A 20,090-nucleotide genomic window follows, 5' to 3' on the forward strand; every position below is an offset into this window, starting at 1 on the left:
TTCCCAACTCCCGGTGGGACAGGAAGTGACATTTTTTGCTGCCCCCAGCCTCCAGAACCTCTCTAGGAGTCTGTAGGAGCCTCTCTAGGAGTCTGTAGGAGCCTCTCTAGGAGTCTCTGGAGGCTGGGGACAGAAAAAAAGTCACTTCCTGTCCCACCGGGAGTGGGGAAATGGGCCCTTTGAGCCTCCATAGGGCCTCCAAGGAAGTGGGAAAGGCTGTTTTTGCCGTTCCCAGATACACAGAGAGGATCTGGAGCCAGGTAAGAAAAAAAAACGGGCCTTCCCCACCCCCCCAGGCCCTCCAGAGGCAGGAAACAGCCTGTTTCCCTACTTCTGGTGGGCCCAGAAGGCCCAAAAATCAGCTGGCCGGCGCGCACATGTGCCCCAGAGCTGAGCTGGCGTGCCCACTAATATCGCTCCACGTGCCACCTGTGGCACGCGTGCCATAGGTTCGCCATCACGGTCCTATATCATTTCAATTTTCTTTTCTTTTTTGCTTAAATAAATGTATTGTTGAGAATATTCAGATTATTACAATTGTTATAGTTATTTAAACAATAGCCCAATTATTATACCCATCAATTTTCTCAAATAATACCATCCAACATCTTAATAAAAATTAATTCATTATGTCCATTAATATCTTTTCTTTTTACATAATCTAATTTTCAAATATTTTAGCTTCAATCCATATTTTAATTCTAAGTATCTGTAACATATTCTTTTCTCATTTCTCTCTTCTTTCTCTCTTCCTTTTTTTTATTTTTACCCTTTTCTTTCCCCTTTTTTTCTTTTGTGTTCTAACTTCTTGAATTCCCCTATTTTGCCCTATCTGTCCCATTGTTTCCCCTCTCTTTTCTCTTTCTCTTGTTTTATCATTGTTAACCTCAATGTAATCATTTTGTAAATCAAAGTCCTGGACTCTTCTATTTTGCCCTATATTTCCTAGTATTTTCCAACTTTTTCCTCTCTTTTTTTGTCATTCCACTGTTAATCCCAGTGTAATCATCTAAGCTTTTTGTGTTTTTTCTATTCCATCTCTCTATCCAGCTTTGTCTCTTCCCATCCTCTTTATTTTTCCCATTGTTAATTTCAATATAATCTCCAAAAATCTCCTTTTTATTGTTACTGTCATGTTCAGTTAATTTTACATAATTAATCTCATTGTCTTTATCTTCTTCTTTGTTTTCAATCTCTGCATCTTGTATCTCTGTCTTTAAATCCTTGTCAGATTGAACGTATTCTATCTCAATTTTTAAGTCCTCAGATTTTGATTTTCCATGCAACAATGTCTTCATTTCCTTTATTTCCGTTTTCAAAGTCGAATACATCATTATAATAACCTCTCTAATTTCTTGCTCCATTTTACTCTTTCCAAATTAGTCTTATTCCAATTTTAAAAATCTCGTTAAAGATCTCTGTCTTTTTTTTCTTCCCTCCAAAGTCAAGCTGTTTGCAAACAGAAAAATCCTCCCCCAAAGTTCTCACCACCATTATCTCAAACAGAGTTCAGAATTTTCCAAAACAAAAGTTACAAGTTGCACCGTTCTTTTCCTCCTGAAGATGTCTCTCTACAATCCACAATTCGTATAAGTAATTTAACATGGTATCCATTTTGTTTCAGTTAACAATTTTACTAGTTTCTTTTCTTCTCTTTCACTTTAAAAATATCCACTCAATCTAGTCCAGTCCCAATTAAGCAATACTTTCTTCTCTCTCTCTTTTTCTTTATATTTGTTCAATTTATAAAAACACTTCTGTTACAGGGGCTTATTTCAGTTCTCTTTATTTATCTTAACCTTCAAAAAAGAGGAAAAAAGGATCTGCTTATGTTTTCCAATCCTTTTTCCATATTTAGGGTTATTTCTTCTAATCTTTGATGTTCTCCAAATAATTTCCTTCCAAAAGTCAATTTTCTTTTCGGGTGTTTATCCCTTTAAATTCTGCTTCCGACCTCCTCTTTTTTTCCCCTGTGCCCTTTAGCCGCCAATTTCTCGCTGGGGTTTTTCCAAATTTAAAAGCTTTTTAGTGCTGTTATTTCATCTGGGTTTGCTGTCATTCACCCAGCTTCAAAACTCTGTTCCTTTTACTGCTCCTGCTCATTGCTTGGCCCGGTTGCCTCAGCTTCATGACAGCCGCAATGGCTGCCGCCCCCACTGCCGATTTAGAGAGAAATTCCTCTGACCTTCGAGGAACTTGCCTGTTCCTCTTGGTCTTCCAAGGTGCCTCTCCTTCTTCCCCGTCCCTACAGGACGGTTCTGGTCCAAAGACCACTCGACAGCGGTTTGTCAGTCCGGGTTTTTGTGGAGCTCATCAAAGGCCGCTAATTCCCCGACTGTCTTGCCGCGACGCTTCCGGTGATACCCCAGGATGCCAGGATTTTGCGGGACATTATTTTCTGGACATGTCCCAATGGGAAGAACTACTGCATGTTGTGGTCCACCAGCAGCCTGTGGAGCTGACAGCGGAGTTGGACAGTGAGGAGGCTGTGGAGGAACATGGGCCAATCCTGGAGTCTGGGGAAGGCTTGGATGAGGGCTCTGCATCAGAGGCAGAGATGGGGCCAGGGCCAACTGGGAGGTATGCGTGGCTCCGGAGCCTCCAGAGTCGGACATCAGAGAGGCAGAGGAACAGGATGAACCTGTTCCTAGCGCACACATGTGCAGAGCTGCTAGAAGGCAAGAACAGTTAAAACAAAAGGGACAAATTGAGAGTAAGGCCTAGAGATGATTGGTCCCTCCCATAAGGCTTAAAAGAGGAGCAAAGGCATGTGGGCCCTTTGCAGGAAAGCAACATTGTTAATTCTGTTCCCAGTCGGCATCTCTGTTTGATTCTGGACTCTGTGTGGCTTTGCCAATTAGGTCTTTGGCAGCATGTCAAGGGAGATAAAGGTTGGTGATTATCCCAAAGGACTTCTCTTGAAGGACTTTTTGCAACTAATTGGGATTCAGCTGTGAATGAATGTAATTCACAGCTGTTGCAATAAAAAAGGTTTTTGGGACTACTCGTGTGTTTTAATGACTCAGGAAGCCTAGATCACAACACTGCGAAATGATGACATTCAAGGCCTAGGCCCTAGAGCCTTCAGAGGGCCCTAACATATATCATGACTGATGCTATTGAAAGCCATCAGGAGGTCCAAAAGATCTAGCAGGGTCATACATGTCCCATCTATTTTCCAGGAGCATAGGTCATCCATCAGGAAATCCAATCTAGAGGACATAGGGAATGGCCCTGAAAGAGAGGAGAAAGAGTTGCTACCAACTCTTCAGTCACATAAGCAGGATCTCAGCCTGGGTCAAGAAAATAACTTGGAAAAACACCTCAGATTAGCCCCTCTCTACTTTACCAAAAATAAAGTAAGGGAGGAGAGAAGCACATTCAGACTTGCAAAAGTTCTTACTATTCTATAGCTGTTACAATAAAAGTAGTTCTGATCCATATGGCATAGGTTTCTTAGTCAGGTCCACCTTGTGGAGGTGAGATCCAAGTAGTCTCAGTATTATATCCCAGTGAAATTCCAATTAAAATGGATTTAAATAAAACTACAGCTAAGCTGTGGAAATTCTGTCTTCTGTCCATGTCTGTGATTGACAGCAGGGCTTCTGTCAAAAATCTGAGATAGTGTGATTTGAATGCAGAAATCCCGATTATATATTGCTTCTAATTGCTAACTTTCTTTTTCTTTTTTACACAATAGTGCTGCTTACACCATATCCTGCAGTGGGAGTTTCTCAAACGGCTAGTGAAGGAACATCAAGTACTCATAAACATGTTCATAATTTCTGAAGTGCAGTTCAAACAAAAGAAGTATGTTGAGGTGGGCTGTTAAGTAAAATCTACAGTTGGTAAAGTAAAAGCAATTTATCTTCCATCTTTATTATACCTGGAAAAAGAAATAGCAGTTGTCAGTAAGGAAGAGTGTTGCATTAAGAAAGATTAATTTTGTTTCTCCAACAAACTGGACAGCCTGGTAGCAGGAAGAATTTATAGATTGTGCAGAAACAGATTTTAAAATCCATATCACACAGTAAGTAGTTTGTTTTATTGTTGCAGTTTATTTTTTCTCCTACCAATTTTTCTCCTATCAGAACTGCATGCTTGCACATATTCTCTAAAGTATTGTAATCTTTTTTTTCCCTAAGGCTACATAATATGAAACCATTCCCCAGCAACAGTTATGTTTCCAATGTTGTGAAATGTTGTGAAACATTTATGTTAATCACATTTGCCAAGAAAGTTTATTTTATCTCTTGAGAGAAACCCCAGGGAAAGTTAAATATCCTATCCCTGGGTGTTTCTAGAGATATGTTTTAAATTTTATATTACCTCTTTCATCATTGCCAGGAAAATAATTCAGGAAAGACAAAATATAAAACTTGAAATGTTTGTTAATACATGCTGTTTCCATGTTGACAGACCTTTCTTTTCTATCCATGCAGATAAGGATGGAAAGATAATAATCCATTGATTAGAAAATCATGCAGAGGCTTTTCTCTCTTTATAGGTTTTATATCATGTGCCGATTTCAGCCCTTCATGTTCTTCCTTCTTCTGCAACTGAAGCTTCTCAAAGCAGAAGGCAGATGTATCTTTGTAGAGGTCCAGCAGCGCTGCATTTGTTCACTTTTAAATCAGTCAGAATTAAAAAATATTGCTGTATGCCTTCTAACTGCTGAGTATGAACTCAAAGGAGGAAATCTGGAACAATTTGCAGGCTTTTCTGGAATGAAGCCAAATTCAAATATAATTGACATCCTGCAAGCTCTGCAGGTAAGAAAGCTCATCTTTACTGACCTCTTTGTACCGGAAATTATGTTACCAGGTGACCTGGAATTCATTTCCCATACACGTCTTGTTTCAGAACTTGAATTTGTTAATTGCATTTTTCTTAGACCTGTACACTGGCAATATACAAGGTCTTTGAATCTAAAAGTTACCTCTCTGCGTTTCCACAAAGTGATTGCTGCCCCTCTGGATGAAAGATTTGATATATTCAATCTGAAGAGGTGGCTGGAGACCCTGGAAAATCTGACGTTGACAGAGTCACAAGTTGCATCTATTCCTTGTAAGATTGGCAGAATATTCAGAGCATTACATTTTTTGGATATTTCAGGAAATAATTTTCAGGATCAAAGCATAAACTCAACATTCTGCAAAGGTGTTTTCCCACAGCTCCAAGTATTAAAACTAAATCACAATAATTTGACTTCTTATGAAACTTTGTGCAAGACTCTTAGTAATTTTGATACGCTTACTCACTTAGTAAGTTTGAGTCAGAATGACTTCCTGCCTGGAGTCCTCCCTTTCCACTGTATGTGGCCACAATCACTTCAGATTTTTAATTTGTCTAACACAGGATTAGAACGTATGGATAGATTACTGTCTCCCAACAGTAAAGTATTAGATCTGAGTGCCAATAACATCTTTACTCTAGATTTCTCACATTCTGCTTTGAAAGAGCTCTACTTGTATAATAGGCTACAGACATTCCCATCAGTCCATCAGCTTCCTAATCTGGAGATCCTGAATTTAGATGGAAACTGCATGTCAAGGTTACGGAGCAAGGATTTATTGTATCTGAAACATTTACAGAGCTTAAAGGCTGGCCACAACCTGTATAACTGTTCTTGTACTTACTATATCAGGGAAATCCAAGACTTAGCAGCCAAAGAAACATTGCTGCTTGATTGGCCTCAAAATTATGTATGTGAGTCCCCTCCTATTTATCAGGGCTATCTGATAAAAGATGTACCTCTATCACTACTACATTGCAACAAGACTCTGATCAGTCAAGGCTCAGTAGTCAAACTATTAATGTGTCTTTCTCTTGTTCTTCATTTGCTTCTAGCATAGCTATGAGAATACTAATTGCAGTGCTTGTACTCAGAACACAGTTTAATATCATGTAAATGAAAGAGCTAGATTTGTTCAGTATTTTTCAGAAATTATAATGATAGAGATAGAGATAGAGGTAAACAGCATGAGTTTTTTTGAAAATATTACATGTTGACATTTGTTTGTCATCAAGACTCACCAGCTGGTAGAACAATCACTACTAGTCATTCTCCTCACAGTCATGAGGGATGTTTGAATGGATGGTAGGAACTCACAACTCTTTTGTCAAAGAATGAAAGAGTACTTTACACTTCAGCATGGTGAATTAACTTCCAAGGGGTTAAAGTGAAAAATAAAAGTTTGTGCATGGGAAGAAACACACAAAGAATAAAGTGGGATGGAATTCTCACACTGAACCTCCCCATGCCTCTGGTGATCTGCTGCCTGTCAGTCCAGTAATTTTTAACACAGGAAAATATTCAAAGGATTGGGGTGCATATTTTCAATAACTTTTTTACTTTTTCATGTTAATTGCAATTTTGAAAAACCCATTTTGCAAAAAGAATAGAAGCATATTCTATGAAGAAATTTAGGAAAGTTGGAGTATATAAGCTGAAAAGATGCAACTTATTTCACATGTACAATATTATTTTATAATTGACATATAAGCAGTTGGTAATGTGGAAGTAACTCGATTAATACATTTAAAAAATCAAATAAGAAGGCCCCATATTCCAATTAATACCCTGAAGTTACATTTTATTATAAGAAAAATGCAAAACAAAACAAAAGTTAGAAAACTAAGAAAGATAGGGAAGGATGCAAAGAGAAAGAAAGAAAAAAAGATAGTGATTTCCAATTTTTTTCAGAACAATAAAGTACAAAAAAAGACATTGCAACCTCAACCTTTACATTTCACAACATTTCAGGCCATTTCTATGGCAACAAAATCATTCTAATCATCAAAACCTAAAATCAAAGTTTCATTTTTTCCCAGTTTCAAGCAAAAAGTCGAGTAGTTTCCAAATAGAAACAAAGCTAGATGAATTGTTTTCTTTAATTAAAACAGTCAGTTTTGTCATCTCTGCCAACTCTTATCATGTTTATCATCCTTTCTTCTTTTGTGGGAATTAGCGTGTCTTTCCATCTTTGCACATATAAAATTCTCACCATTGTCAACATATACAGTATAATAACAAAATTCCAAATTTTCTTTCAAGTTCTTTGTCCATTTCTTTGTAAAAAAAATGTCTGGTTTTGTATTTATTTTAAGAATTCTATGAATTAAGATAAAAATCTGGTTCCTTTTTTTTTGGCTTTATCACAAGTCCACCAGAGAGTATTAAAAAGTACCCTCTTTGTAGTTACATTTCCAATATACATTCATTCATTGTTTGTCTCTGGGCTTGTGAAAGTTTTGATAATTGTTGTTTTTGTAGATATTCATCTATCTTTTCCAAATTCATGTCCTGTTCTTATACAAGTTGGAATAAAAATGTTAAAGGATATTTAGTGTCCAATTAAAAAAAAAGGAACATATGTTACTACTGTAAGTGCTGTTTGAGAACAAGCTTCAGTGAAGCTTGTACTGTACAGGGGCGTGTTTCAAAACCTGTTACTACCGGTTAGCCCGTGGGTGTGCACGCTGTTGTGACCTAGGCCCAAGTAGTTATTACCAGACCAATCAGTCCTAAACAAACATATTTTATTACAACAGCTGAGAATTACTTCATTCTCAGCTTAGTCCAAATTAATTCCAAAACAAATTCTTCATAAACAGTCCTTTGGCCTTATCACCAACCTTTGTCTTCTTTGGCACCCTGCCATAGGCTTTTCTTGGCAAAATCCCACAAAGTTCAGAAGTAAGAGACGCCAACAAGAAACAAATGTAGCAAAGTTGCTTTCTTACAAAGATCCCAAGAGCCATTTGTCATAAGTAAATGCCTTATTCTATAACAAGAGATATGTATATATGTACAGGATATTAAGAGTTAATTTATTCCTCCTCCTTTAATGTATTCATATGTAATCACCCCCACCCTTGACTCCTCCCCTTTGATATAAATAGAGAATGCTTTTACCTCATGCTTGCTTCTCACTGTAAAAATCTGACAGAACAAGTAGAATGCCTGTTATGAATAAACTCTTCTTTAACTGAAGAAAAATACTTCTGAATTTATTATTGAGTCTGATCCTCAAAATATTGTAACAAACTGGTAGCAGAGGATGGTTGAACTGACTCAATAAAATCCAACATGCCTAAGAAAGAAAACCTCAAGAACAAAAAAGAAAGACCCAACACCAGGGCAAATGATAAAGAAACAAAAACAGATCACAAAATGATCGACGAACCAATAAATATAACAATCAAAGAATCTGAAGATAACACCACAGACATCGAAGAAACAGCAGATGAAACCGACAACCAAGAAGAGAACGAAATAAAAGACAAAGACCTCAGATCGGAGATACTGAGGCTAATAAAAAGTCAAAAAGATGACCACAAACTCATCGCGGAACTCCGAGGCTTCTTGGAAGAAAACGGAGCAGCGAGAGAAAAAGACATTGAAAAAGCCAAACCCGAAAATACAAAAATGGTGAGCGAACCTACAACGAAAGAAAAAATGACCAGAAGCAAGACCAGAGGTCCCGCTCAAAATTTTGAAAGGCAGCCATCTTTTCTTCAACTGGCCACAGAAATGAACACGGCTGAACCAATCAGAATGCAACATTCAAAAACTCTGGCGCGAAAAAACACAAAAAATAACAAAAAATATATTTATTCTTCTGAAGAGTCAGAAACAGATACAGACGAATCATCAGAAGGAGAGCACTACGAGGGAGCTACAGCAAAGAGAACCTCTCCCAGCGGCTTCAGCAAAGAAATGACCAACGCGCATGCGCAGATGAACACAGAGAACTACAATGAACTTTATGAAGAAGGAGAACCTCTCAAGCTCATCAGCAGAATACCCACACCATTCTGCAATTTTCAACATCTACAGGACCATGGACTACCCACAGTTGTAAGTAGTGGGAATAATAATATTGGGAATCTACCCAGTGATTTCCCAAAACTTAGAATTGATGGCATCAACTTACAGGAATGGTGTCAACAAATTCAGGTTGTCTTTATGAAAGAAAATTTATTATTTTTTATAACCAATCCTCCCAAAAGACCTTGGACTCTAAAAATGGACTGCCTGCATCACAGAGCATTCTATTTAATAATTTCTAGCATATCACCTGCCATGTACTACAGTATTAAGCATAATCTTACTGTTTCAGAAATAATTCAATGCATGTTTAAATTGTTTCACAGTGAAAGTGTAGCAACAACCACTAGGATGTCTAAAGATTTCTTTTCAGCCAAATTAAGATCTGGAACCACCATAAGTGAACATTTAATATCCTTAAACAAAATCAGAGCAGAATTACATCTAAGAGGAGAAATAATATCAGAACAGACAATGAAAAGCGTTATCCTTAACTCATTAGATTCATCATGGGATAACTACATATCACACTTAGACTCAATCAATCTAGGATACTTATCCATAGAAAGTCTGTCAAACAAGTTAATAGCTGAAGATAATTTGAGGAAAAGTAGATACAATGCATACACAGAACACAGACAGGCAAAAAGAATAGCCTTCCAAGAGAATCACCAAAAAACAATTGAATGTTACAATTGTGGATCCAGAAAACACTCTAAGGGAGATTGCCCCATGTTTCATAGGGAAAGACAAAACCGTGACTATAGGGGTAGATATCAAGACAGGCAATCATCTATTGATAGATACAGATATAGGGACTCCCCAGACTACAGAGAACGCAGAAAGGATAGAGATAATTCAAGGGATAGGAAATCAGGATCATTAAATGGATTAGATAAACATAACGATGTCATCACACAAAAATCAAAAAATAATGCTTGGCTCATAGATTCAGGGGCGACTAATCATACAACAAATAACAAGAAAATACTGTCTTCATTCACAAATGATAAATTTGTGATAAGAGTAGCCAATCAAGAAAATGTTCAAGTCATAGGGAAAGGAAATGTAAATATACCTGGTTTGGGTAAAATAGAGGGGGTATTGTTGATACCAGAAATATCACATAACATACTTAGTGCAGTGAAATTAAGCCAAGATTTCAACATAAATATAATCTTCTCTGGAGGAAAAGCAATACTAGAAAAGAATGGGACTAAATTGAATAGTGTAATTATCGAAGGGGGTCTACCCTTTCTTGTAACAGAAGATAAATGGTTGCATAACATTAATGCAAACACTGATGACGAAATTAACATAGACAGTGAACATAATAACAACAATGACAATGAAGAACCCAAAACACACTATAATCACAAAGACACACCCACTAGTGATACACACAATAACAAAAGGCCCAATATAGGCAAACCAATTCATGATGAATGTGCACACATGTTGCATAGAAAATTGGGACATGCAAGTTTCCCTGTAATACAAAAAATGATTGAACATGCTGATGGCGTTAAAATAAAGGATTGTAAAAACTATTTAGAATGCTCAGTATGTAAATCATCAAAACTCAGAACTAACCCAAAACCAAAAAGGGCAACAAGAACCTCTAACCAAATTTTTGATCTGGTACATATGGATCTGGTTGGTCCATTAACACCATCCATCACATACAAAAAAAGATATTTCCTAACTATTGTAGACGACTATAGCCATTATGGATTTGTTTATACTTTAAAACACAAAGATGAAACTTTCCAAAAATTCAAAGAATTTTACAAACGTGTAGAAACACAACACAATATCAAAATAAAACGAATCATGACAGATAGGGGATCCGAATTCATGTCTAAAGAATTCTCACAATGGATAAAAGACAAAGGAATGCTACACTTCACGACTAGCCCATTTTCTGCGTTTCAAAATGGTACAGCAGAACGAAAAAACTCGACACTGCAAACCATGATTAGATGTACATTAGAAGATGCTGGTTTAGGAAAACAATTCTGGTCAGAAGCATTACTATATTCAAACTATACCCAAAATAGGACCTGGTCTAGCATACTAAATAAAACACCATACGAAGTGATGTACAATAGGAAACCTAAAATTTCACACATGCACATATTTGGGGTTACAGCAGACGTACACATACCAAAACAATTAAGGCGTAAGGGAGATAACGTATCCAGAAGGCTTAGATTCATGGGATACGAAACAGGCACAAAAGGATATAGATTCATTGACAGTAATAACAAATTCATAGTCTCAAGAACAGCAGTGTTTCATGAACAGGCCAACTGGTCTAAGATACATCTTAACGAGATAATCCAAAATACTAAACCAAACATTAAACAACAAGACAGAATAGAAAGAGAGAAACATGAACATAACACACATGATGACAAAAACAAAACATGGACAGGTAACCACACCAGGATAAAAACAGATTCATTAACCAAAAAGGAAGCAAGATATCTACACGATAATGAGAGCATACCAATAAGAACAATCAGGTGCAACAGAAACCAATTACCTAATAAGTATAAGGATTATATAATGTGTGTGAATGACGAGATACCAACACCTAACACATATGAGGAAGTGTTAAAACTTCCCATGGAAGAAAAAGAAAAATGGGAATTAGCCATAACAAAAGAAATGAACAGCTTGCGTGAATTAGGTGTATTTACACCAGTCCCTGCACCTAAGAACAAGACAATTATAGGCACCAGATGGATATTCAAAATCAAAGATTTAGAAGAGGGTAATAAATTATATAAAGCTAGATTAGTCGCACAAGGTTACGCTCAAAAATATCCTGAGGATTACACTGACACATACTCTCCCACTGTAAGAACTGAAAGTGTTAAGACAGCTTTAGTCATAGCGGCTATACTCAATCTTGATGTCTTTCAATATGATGTGCAGACTGCATACTTACATGCAAAACTCGACAAAGAGATATATGTAAGGGCACCTCATAGCCAATGTACAAACAGAGATGAGATCTGGTTACTTAACAAAAGCTTGTACGGATTAAAACAATCCGGCAAGCGTTGGTATGAATGTCTTGTCAGCGTGCTTAAAAATATGGATTTCAAAGCCACAACTGCAGACAATTGCTTTTTTGTTAGAAAGGAAGGTGAATCATTAGAATTTGTGTTAATCTATGTGGATGATATTTTGTATATAGGCAAACATAAAGAAAAGAAAGACTTATTTGTATCCAGACTAAGTGAACATTTCTCTTTAAAGTCGCTAGGAAGGGTAAACAAATACCTTGGAGTTCAAATCAATAAGACAAGAAAGGGATTCAAATTATCTCAGAGAGATAAAATTATCGAACTTCTGGAGAAATGCAATTTAAGAGATGCCAAACCTTGCGATACTCCTATGCAGACTGATTTTTTAAGGAATATGGATGAATTTTCGCCTGAATTCGAGAACAATACATTGTATAGATCAATTATTGGTTCTCTCTTGTATATATCTAATTGGACCAGGCCTGATATAGCTCTGCCACTTAATTTATTATCTAGACATGTAAGTAAGCCACTTATGTATCATTGGGAAGCAGTCAAACGAATACTAAGATATCTAAAGCACAGCATAGATTTCTGCCTACTCTTAGAACCCAATAATATTAAAGAACCTATTATCACCAGTTACGCTGATGCAGACTGGGCAGGTGACATCAAATGTAGAAAGAGCACCTCAGGTTATGTATTATTTTTAAATGGTTGCCCAATATTCTGGTACACTGGGAAACAAGATTTAGTAGCGACTTCCACTACAGAGGCAGAATACGTCTGTTTATCTAAAGCCTCAAATAATTTAGTATGGTTTAATGATTTATTATCTGATATTTGGAAAAATCCAATACTACCATTTGTCATACATGAAGATAATAAGGCAGCTATAGAAATATCAAGATCTGACGCCATTGGTCAAAGATCCAGACATATAGATATCAAATTTAAACACGTCAGACATTTATCTCAGGATGGATTCATTAAAGCAATCCACTGCGAAACCTCAGAACAAATAGCTGATATATTAACTAAACCTTTACCTTCTAAACAACACAAATACTTGACATCAAAATTACAAGTACTATATAGCTCTGAATCCGAATGCAATCATTGTTATATATCGAATCGGCATTTAGAGGGGGATTTGTCATAAGTAAATGCCTTATTCTATAACAAGAGATATGTATATATGTACAGGATATTAAGAGTTAATTTATTCCTCCTCCTTTAATGTATTCATATGTAATCACCCCCACCCTTGACTCCTCCCCTTTGATATAAATAGAGAATGCTTTTACCTCATGCTTGCTTCTCACTGTAAAAATCTGACAGAACAAGTAGAATGCCTGTTATGAATAAACTCTTCTTTAACTGAAGAAAAATACTTCTGAATTTATTATTGAGTCTGATCCTCAAAATATTGTAACACCATTGCTGCTCTTTTAAGTCTTCTGGGAGGGGCCAATTATCTCCTGGCCTTACTCCTGAGTCGTCCTTTTTACTTTAGCTGCTCTTGCCTTCTGGTAGCTCTTTGCATGCATGCACTAGGAACAGGCTCCTCCTGTTCCACTGCCTCTCTGCTATCCGCCTCTGGAGGCCCTGAAGTCCGTGCATCACTCCCAGATGGCCCTAGCCCCATCTCTGCCTCCGACGCAGAGCCCTTGTCCGGGCCTTCCCCTGACTCCAGGACTGGCCCATTGTCCTCCCCAGCCTCCTCACTGTCCAGCTCCACAGGCTGCTGGTGGATCACAACACACACACATGCGCAACACTTCTGCGCATGCACAAAAGCATCCAGGCGGGTGGGCAGAGCCTCCTGCCGCTGCTGCCATTACCGGTTCACCCAATCTGGGACAAATCTGTAGTAACCCACCACTGGTACTGTAGCTGTATCTGAAAACAGCTTCTTCTAAGTAGCCTTTGAAAAGTAGTTTGGTGAAAGATCAACAGTTTACTAGACAGATGGAAGAAGAGATGGCTTAAAATAAGTTTTATGGATGTTCCAAAAGGAATGGTTTGAAATTATTTTATTGCATACACTTCATATAAAGAACTACTCTAGCTAACACTGAATATTTTAATGGTAGGTGAAAAAAAATATTAAGCCACCGTAGTTAAGGAATCAGTCTAAAAGCCAGGAGACTATGAGTTCTAGTCACAGCTTAGGTATGAAAGCTAGTTGAGTGACTTTGAGCAGGTCATTCTCTCTCTCAGTCCAATTCACCTCACAGGGTTGTTGTTGTAAGGAAAATTAGAAGACGGGAGTATTAGGTAATGCTTGCTGCCTTGAGTTATTCATAAAAATAATAAAAATGGTTTTTTTTAAAAAATCTTTTAAAAGAACTTGAAATGCATCCTATCCTTTTGATTGTTTTCTGTTTTCTGTTAGATATACTGTAGTATCCTACTGAGGAATACTTAAGAAACTTAGTAAATTATTAGCTTTTAAATAAAGGAATTAAGCAATATACTATATTTGTTCAACCCCATATAGGAAAACTGCATACTGGTTCTGGATCTACTACTCAACAATGTTTTTTATGTCATGTGTATTGCTGTAATTCTTTGTCATATATAGATTCTTTTTAAGAATGAGAAACATTCACAACTAAGAAAGACCAGGTCACATTACACTTTTTTCCAAAAACAACAGGACATAATTATAGCCCTGATTTGAGTAGCTTGCCAATAGACTATAGCAGTATAAAATCTTTTATTAGATATTTTTAAATCTCTTGTTTTATTAGGGACATATAATAAATCTTTTAAATATTTCCTTTTATCTTCAACTTTTAATTGTGCTGAGGACCACAATCATTTCCAATTTTAGAAAGGTCATGATGTGCATTTCAACTTATTTGTTTGATAAAATCTTAGTATTCATGCAATGCCCATATAATGAAATTTGAACTTTCTTCTATTATTCAAACACCTTATATTGAATTTATATGGGGTTATCAAAAATTGGAAAGTGATATAATAGTTTTAACCATTATAATTCAACAATAACTATATTTTGGAGTATTGATAATATTCCAAATTTGTGGATATTGTAGATTCTTTATGTTGTCTATAGCTGGCTTTGAGTGAGTATAAGATTCCATATGTTTTGACCTGCAATAAACCTGGCTCATTTAGCTCTGAAACCACAAATGGCATGTTGTCTCCTTTTTAAACATTTGTGATGGCAGATATCAACAGAGTTTCTATCACCTTTCCCTTCTAATGTGATCTTACAGATCTGGAGAATGATACACAGACATTATACAGACATTATTTTTCCCCCTCTTTTGTTACAGGAAAGATTGTATTGTGCACAAATATTTACTTTAAAAAAAAACCTGAGGATATATACATTTATTTCTATAGTTTATTACTAGTTGCTTTGTTAGTCTTGCATTTTTTTTCTCAGTCTTATCTCTACTGTGCCTTATTTCTATAAAAGATAGATATATTTCTATATCTTGTACACCATTATTATTAGATTTTTGTCCTGTCATTTTTTTTTTTTTTTGGCTAACTTAGGACAACAAATATACCTAATTCTCTTGCTGCCTATTTTTCTCCACAACAAACCTTCCAGTCTTCCAGGACTGACACCCTGTGAGGTGGGTTGGGCTGAGAGAAGTGGTGACTGGCCTAAAGTCACTTATCCAGTTTGTCAGCCCTGAAGCCATTTTTTGGAGCATCTTCAGGGCTGCCACAGCAAGGCCGGATGGAGCTATGGGAATGTAAGTGGGGCGGTAGAGATAGCTGGGGGATATGTAACCAAAATAACATTCTTTCCCATGGGAGCCAAGGACGTTCTACCAGGTGTTGGAAAGGCATGGACCAAAGCCAGCTGGAGTTGGGACTGCGATCTGATTGGACCATGTGATGGACATGTGACCTAGGGGCAAGAACTTTGGGTTTTGATTTGGGTGGGAAAAACCCTGGGTCCTTCAGAGTCGGGTTTTCACCAGCTGTGCCAATATGATATCCCAAATAAAATTATGCTTTGTGGAAACTCTAGACCTCAGAGCTTTGGGGTTATTACTTAGAACTCTGACACTAACCCGACTCTTCCTATAAAAACAACCAAAAAGCTCCCCACACTTGCGGGGCTGCTGTCCGGGGTCCTGAGCTCCAGCTGCTTACCGGGAGACTGGGCAGCGGGAAAACTCAGGGAAGATGGAGGAGAAATCCTCCGACACCAGTGGAGCCACGGGAACTGGAGCAGCATGCGGAGACAGCTCCGGGAGCCTTGGCTTCCCCTTGGTGGTTGAGCAGGCGGAAGCAGCAGTGGAGCTCGAATGCCAACTTGGTGCCAGGCCCAAAGAGCAAGTGACCTGGCCATCAGCTCAGGAGCTCGACCAGTGGGATGGCGGCTTGGGAGACAGTATCGGATTCCCGGTGCACCGGGAACTGTACCGGGCTGAAGAGGACCTAGCCGGCCGCCTGGTGTTCCAGGAGCCCCAAATCACCTCAGCCACGGTCTTCGAGTGGAGTGCTTCAAGACCCCTGGATCTCAGTGAGTCCAGAGAGTGGGGAATCCAACCACCCCCATTGAGAAGCCAGTCCTTGGCAGGCTCGCCAGAAAGATTTGGCCAGCTGAGTGATGGCAACCTGGGCCAGCTCCTCCCAGGAGGTCAACCTGGCCTGGTCTTGGCCCAACCAACCTTCACCTTCCCAGGTCAGGGGAACATGACCAGTCAGAACGGGATTTCTCCTTGTTTCACTCAGCACAGAGTGGATTACGTCTTAGTCTCCCTCGTTGGGTCCGATCTACCAGGATGACAGCTCAAGCTAGGCCAGGCCATCTTGGGACTGCAGCAAGAGGCCATGGGTCTACTGAGGCCAGGCAGCCCACCTTGCCAGCTCTCCCTCAGACTGCTGCCAGCAGATCAGATCCCTCCTGGCTGGGTCCAGGGATGCATCCAATGCCAATGGGTGCCAGTGCAGGCTCCCCAACTGGCTCCAACTCTGCCACCACCGCTGGCACTGGTCCCCCTCCGCTTCAGAGCCACTTTTTTTTGACGTTTTATTGGTTCCCCCCCAATACACACCCACATATTTTTTGAATTAGAGTATTGACCATATCATATCATATATAATTCATCATATCCAAATATATTTTACTTAGTTACAGTTTCTGCCAAAGTGTTCTTTTTCCATATTTGTTAATCAAATCTTAATTTATCTATTCTTATTTTTCTAAACAGTATCTTCTTTCATCCTCAAATTCTATTTTTTTCCAATTTTTAATCATATACATTCTCCTTAATTTTATTTTTTATTAATTCAATCTTTATCTTAATATATTTAAACGTGTTCGGGGATGCCTTTCTTTCATTTCATCTTTTTTGTTTTACAGCAATCTTTCTTCTCTTTCTCCTCCTCTCCCTCCCTTCTTTTATCCTTCCTACGTTCTTCTTCCCTCCTCTCCTATTCCTTCTCTACTTCCTCTTCCTTTCTCCCCCTCCTCCTTTCCTCCCCCCATCTAACCTTCCCTCCTATTCTTATTCCCCTTTCCTTTCTTCCTCTCCCCTTCCCTTTCTTCTGTTCCTCTCTCTTCTTCTCCCTTCCTTCAATCTCCCTACTCCTTCTTCTATCTCTCTCTATTGCTGTATTCATTTTCAATTCAGTGTTTTTTTCCTATGGTGTCCAGGCATCCCCGTTTTTCTCTCCCTTTATTGCATATATTCCTCAAAATTCCCATCATATTTTAAAATTCTTAACATTATGTTTCAACTTGTTTCATTTTTACCTTAAAATCTTTCAACTTAATTAACTTTTCGCCTCTTATTTCCATTTCAATAGTTATTTTTCTCTTTTCCTAATATTTCAATTACTTCCTGATATTTTAACATATAGACCCGTGATGGCGAACCTATGGCACATGTGCCACAGGTGGCACACAGAGCCCTCTCTGCGGGCATGCAAGCCATCGCCTAGCTCAGCTCCACTGTGCATGCGCATCCCACTGGCCTGCTGATTTTCGGGTCTGCCCTGCAAGCGGCATGCCTGGGGAGACCTACTTTTCTCCTCATTTTCTGCTGCCTGTGCCTTCCCAGATCTCCAGAGATTCCCCTCCCAGCGATGTTTTGGGAGGTGAGGCTTTTCTCTCTCCCCCCGCAGCTGTTTTGGGAGGCAAAGACTTTTATTCCCTCTCCCAGCCGTTTTGGAACCTTCCCCCCCTCCCAGCCATTTTGGGAGGCAAGGGCTTTTTTTCCCTCTCTCCCCCAGCTATTTTGGGAGGCAAAGGCTTTTTTGCCCCTCCCAGCCGTTTTGGAAGCTTCCCCCCCACTCCCAGCATTTTGGAAGCTTTCCCCACCCCACCCCAGCCGTTTTGGAAGCTTCCCCCAGTGTAAAGTAAAGTAAAGGCTTTCTCCCCCAGTGCTGTTTTGGGATGTGAGGCCAAAAGTGGGAGGGTTGTGCGTGCATGCAGGGGTCGCGTGCGCATGCGGGGGGGGTCGCGCACATGTGCAGAGAGGTGGGGCATGCGGAAGGGGCATTGCATTATGGGTGTGGGCACGTGCATGCGCCAGAAGGAAAAAAAGTTAGCCATCACTGATGTAGACCATTTCTATATCTGCTGGTCTACTTACAACAATTTCTTACATCATTTATTTAACATTTCAATTTCTTTTCTTACTTCAATTTCCTTTGTTTTTTCAATATTTAGCACGCATTTCTTTACTTTCATTTCAATTTTATGTATTAATTTCAATTAAGTATTCCCTTTTACAGTAATCTATAAATTTATTCCAGTTTGTTTCTTACATACAACTTCTACTACTAATGCCATTCCCTTAAATCAACATATCAGTGCTTTAATTCCTTCCTACATTTTTACTTTCCCCTTTTAACAATTTTCTTTTACACTCTCCTGAATTCCACTTCTTGATACTTTCTCCCCTTTCTCCCATTCACTTATTTCTTTCTTCCTCTTCTTCTTTTTGTGTTTATTATATTCTCCTTCCTGCATCTTTTCTCTAACTTTATTATCCTTTTAATTCTCCCCCTTTCTCTTTTCCCATTACCTTCTCTTTTCTTCTTTTTGAGAGATATTCCCCTCTTTCTGTTTTTATTTTATCACTGTTAATCTCAGTGTGATCATCTGTATTTTTTCCTTCAATTATTTTCTTTCCCACATTATATTTTTGCTTCTCATTTATCTTTTCTCTTTCTTTCTTTTTGTATTCTATCCAATCTTCCGCTTCTTTGTTTCCCTTAAAAGCTTCTTGCACCTTTTGCAACATCTCCCTCAACTCCTCGTACTCATGTTCCCAATTTTTCATATTTTCAGTTTAAGAAGAAATAACTTTTACATTTATTTTTATTTTCACTTATATATAGTTCGAATTCAAGTCCATTTAATGTCTTTTTTGTTTTCTTTCTTCTTTCCAAATAGTATCCAATTCAAATAGTCCTTTTAAGTCTCCCCAGTTCAAGGTTTTATTATTTCAAGTTCTTTTTGTAATCTTACTGCATCTATTTAAACAAATATTCCCCATACGGCTTCTCACCTTGATTTAAGTGCAATATTTCTTTTCCACCAGCAAATGACTCTCTCCAATCCACAAATCCCCAGGCAAAAATATCAATTGTAAATCCACAAAAGTAGTGCTTTCTGTTCTTCAATTAGTTCCTTTTGTTGTTAAATAAATGCTTTCTCTCAATTTCTTTTTCTTTATATTTATTCTTAATTTCTTCCAAGAAATTTATTCTTCCAATTTAAATCCAGGTGGTTAGTTCTCCTTTTAGGGCTTTCATTTTTAAAGTTCCTCTTTTTTTCCCCCTTCACTTTAAATTTCCAGATGCCAATTAGCTGCTTATTTCAGGTTGGGACTCTTTTAAAAAATTTTAAAAAAATTTCTTCTTACCTATGAGTTGGCCAATCACTCATTCGGTAACAATACTCCATTTTATCATCACTCCTTATTCTTTCTTTCCTTCCTTTCTTTCCTATACCACCCTTTCCTTTCAGGAGAAGGGCAGTATAGAAGTCTAATTTCTCCCTTATCTTCCGTGTGGCCGCCTGGCTTTTGACAGCTCCTAAAGACTGTCTTCCCTTGCTGCTGGGTCGGAGGCTGATGCAACTTCCCTGTTCATGCCTGCCTGTGCTTCCGTTCTTCACTGTCCCTACAGGACAGCTATGATCCCTGGGGATCCGCTAAAGCAGCTGAGATATCAGCATCAGCCCCGGAATTTGCTGTACCGCCACTGGC

General features: G+C 38.3%; 1 protein-coding gene across 2 annotated transcripts in view; it reads left to right on the forward strand.

The window, feature by feature from the left end:
• Positions 1–13,262, forward strand: part of CD14 (CD14 molecule) — a 59,492-nt gene extending 46,230 nt beyond the window's left edge. For both annotated transcript variants that reach the window (XM_087891229.1, XM_034411608.3), the window contains 2 exons: positions 3,701–3,820; positions 4,508–13,262. In XM_087891229.1, the coding sequence (XP_087747355.1) occupies positions 3,813–3,820; positions 4,508–5,855 (1,356 nt within the window). In that variant the 5' untranslated portion in view covers positions 3,701–3,812 and the 3' untranslated portion in view covers positions 5,856–13,262. The remainder of the gene's footprint in view (positions 1–3,700; positions 3,821–4,507) is intronic.
• The last annotated feature ends 6,828 nt before the right edge of the window (positions 13,263–20,090 follow it).

This window comes from Pantherophis guttatus, chromosome 3, assembly GCF_059756535.1.
Source record: "Pantherophis guttatus breed Tessera chromosome 3, ASM5975653v1, whole genome shotgun sequence".
Lineage (NCBI taxonomy): Eukaryota > Metazoa > Chordata > Lepidosauria > Squamata > Colubridae > Pantherophis > Pantherophis guttatus.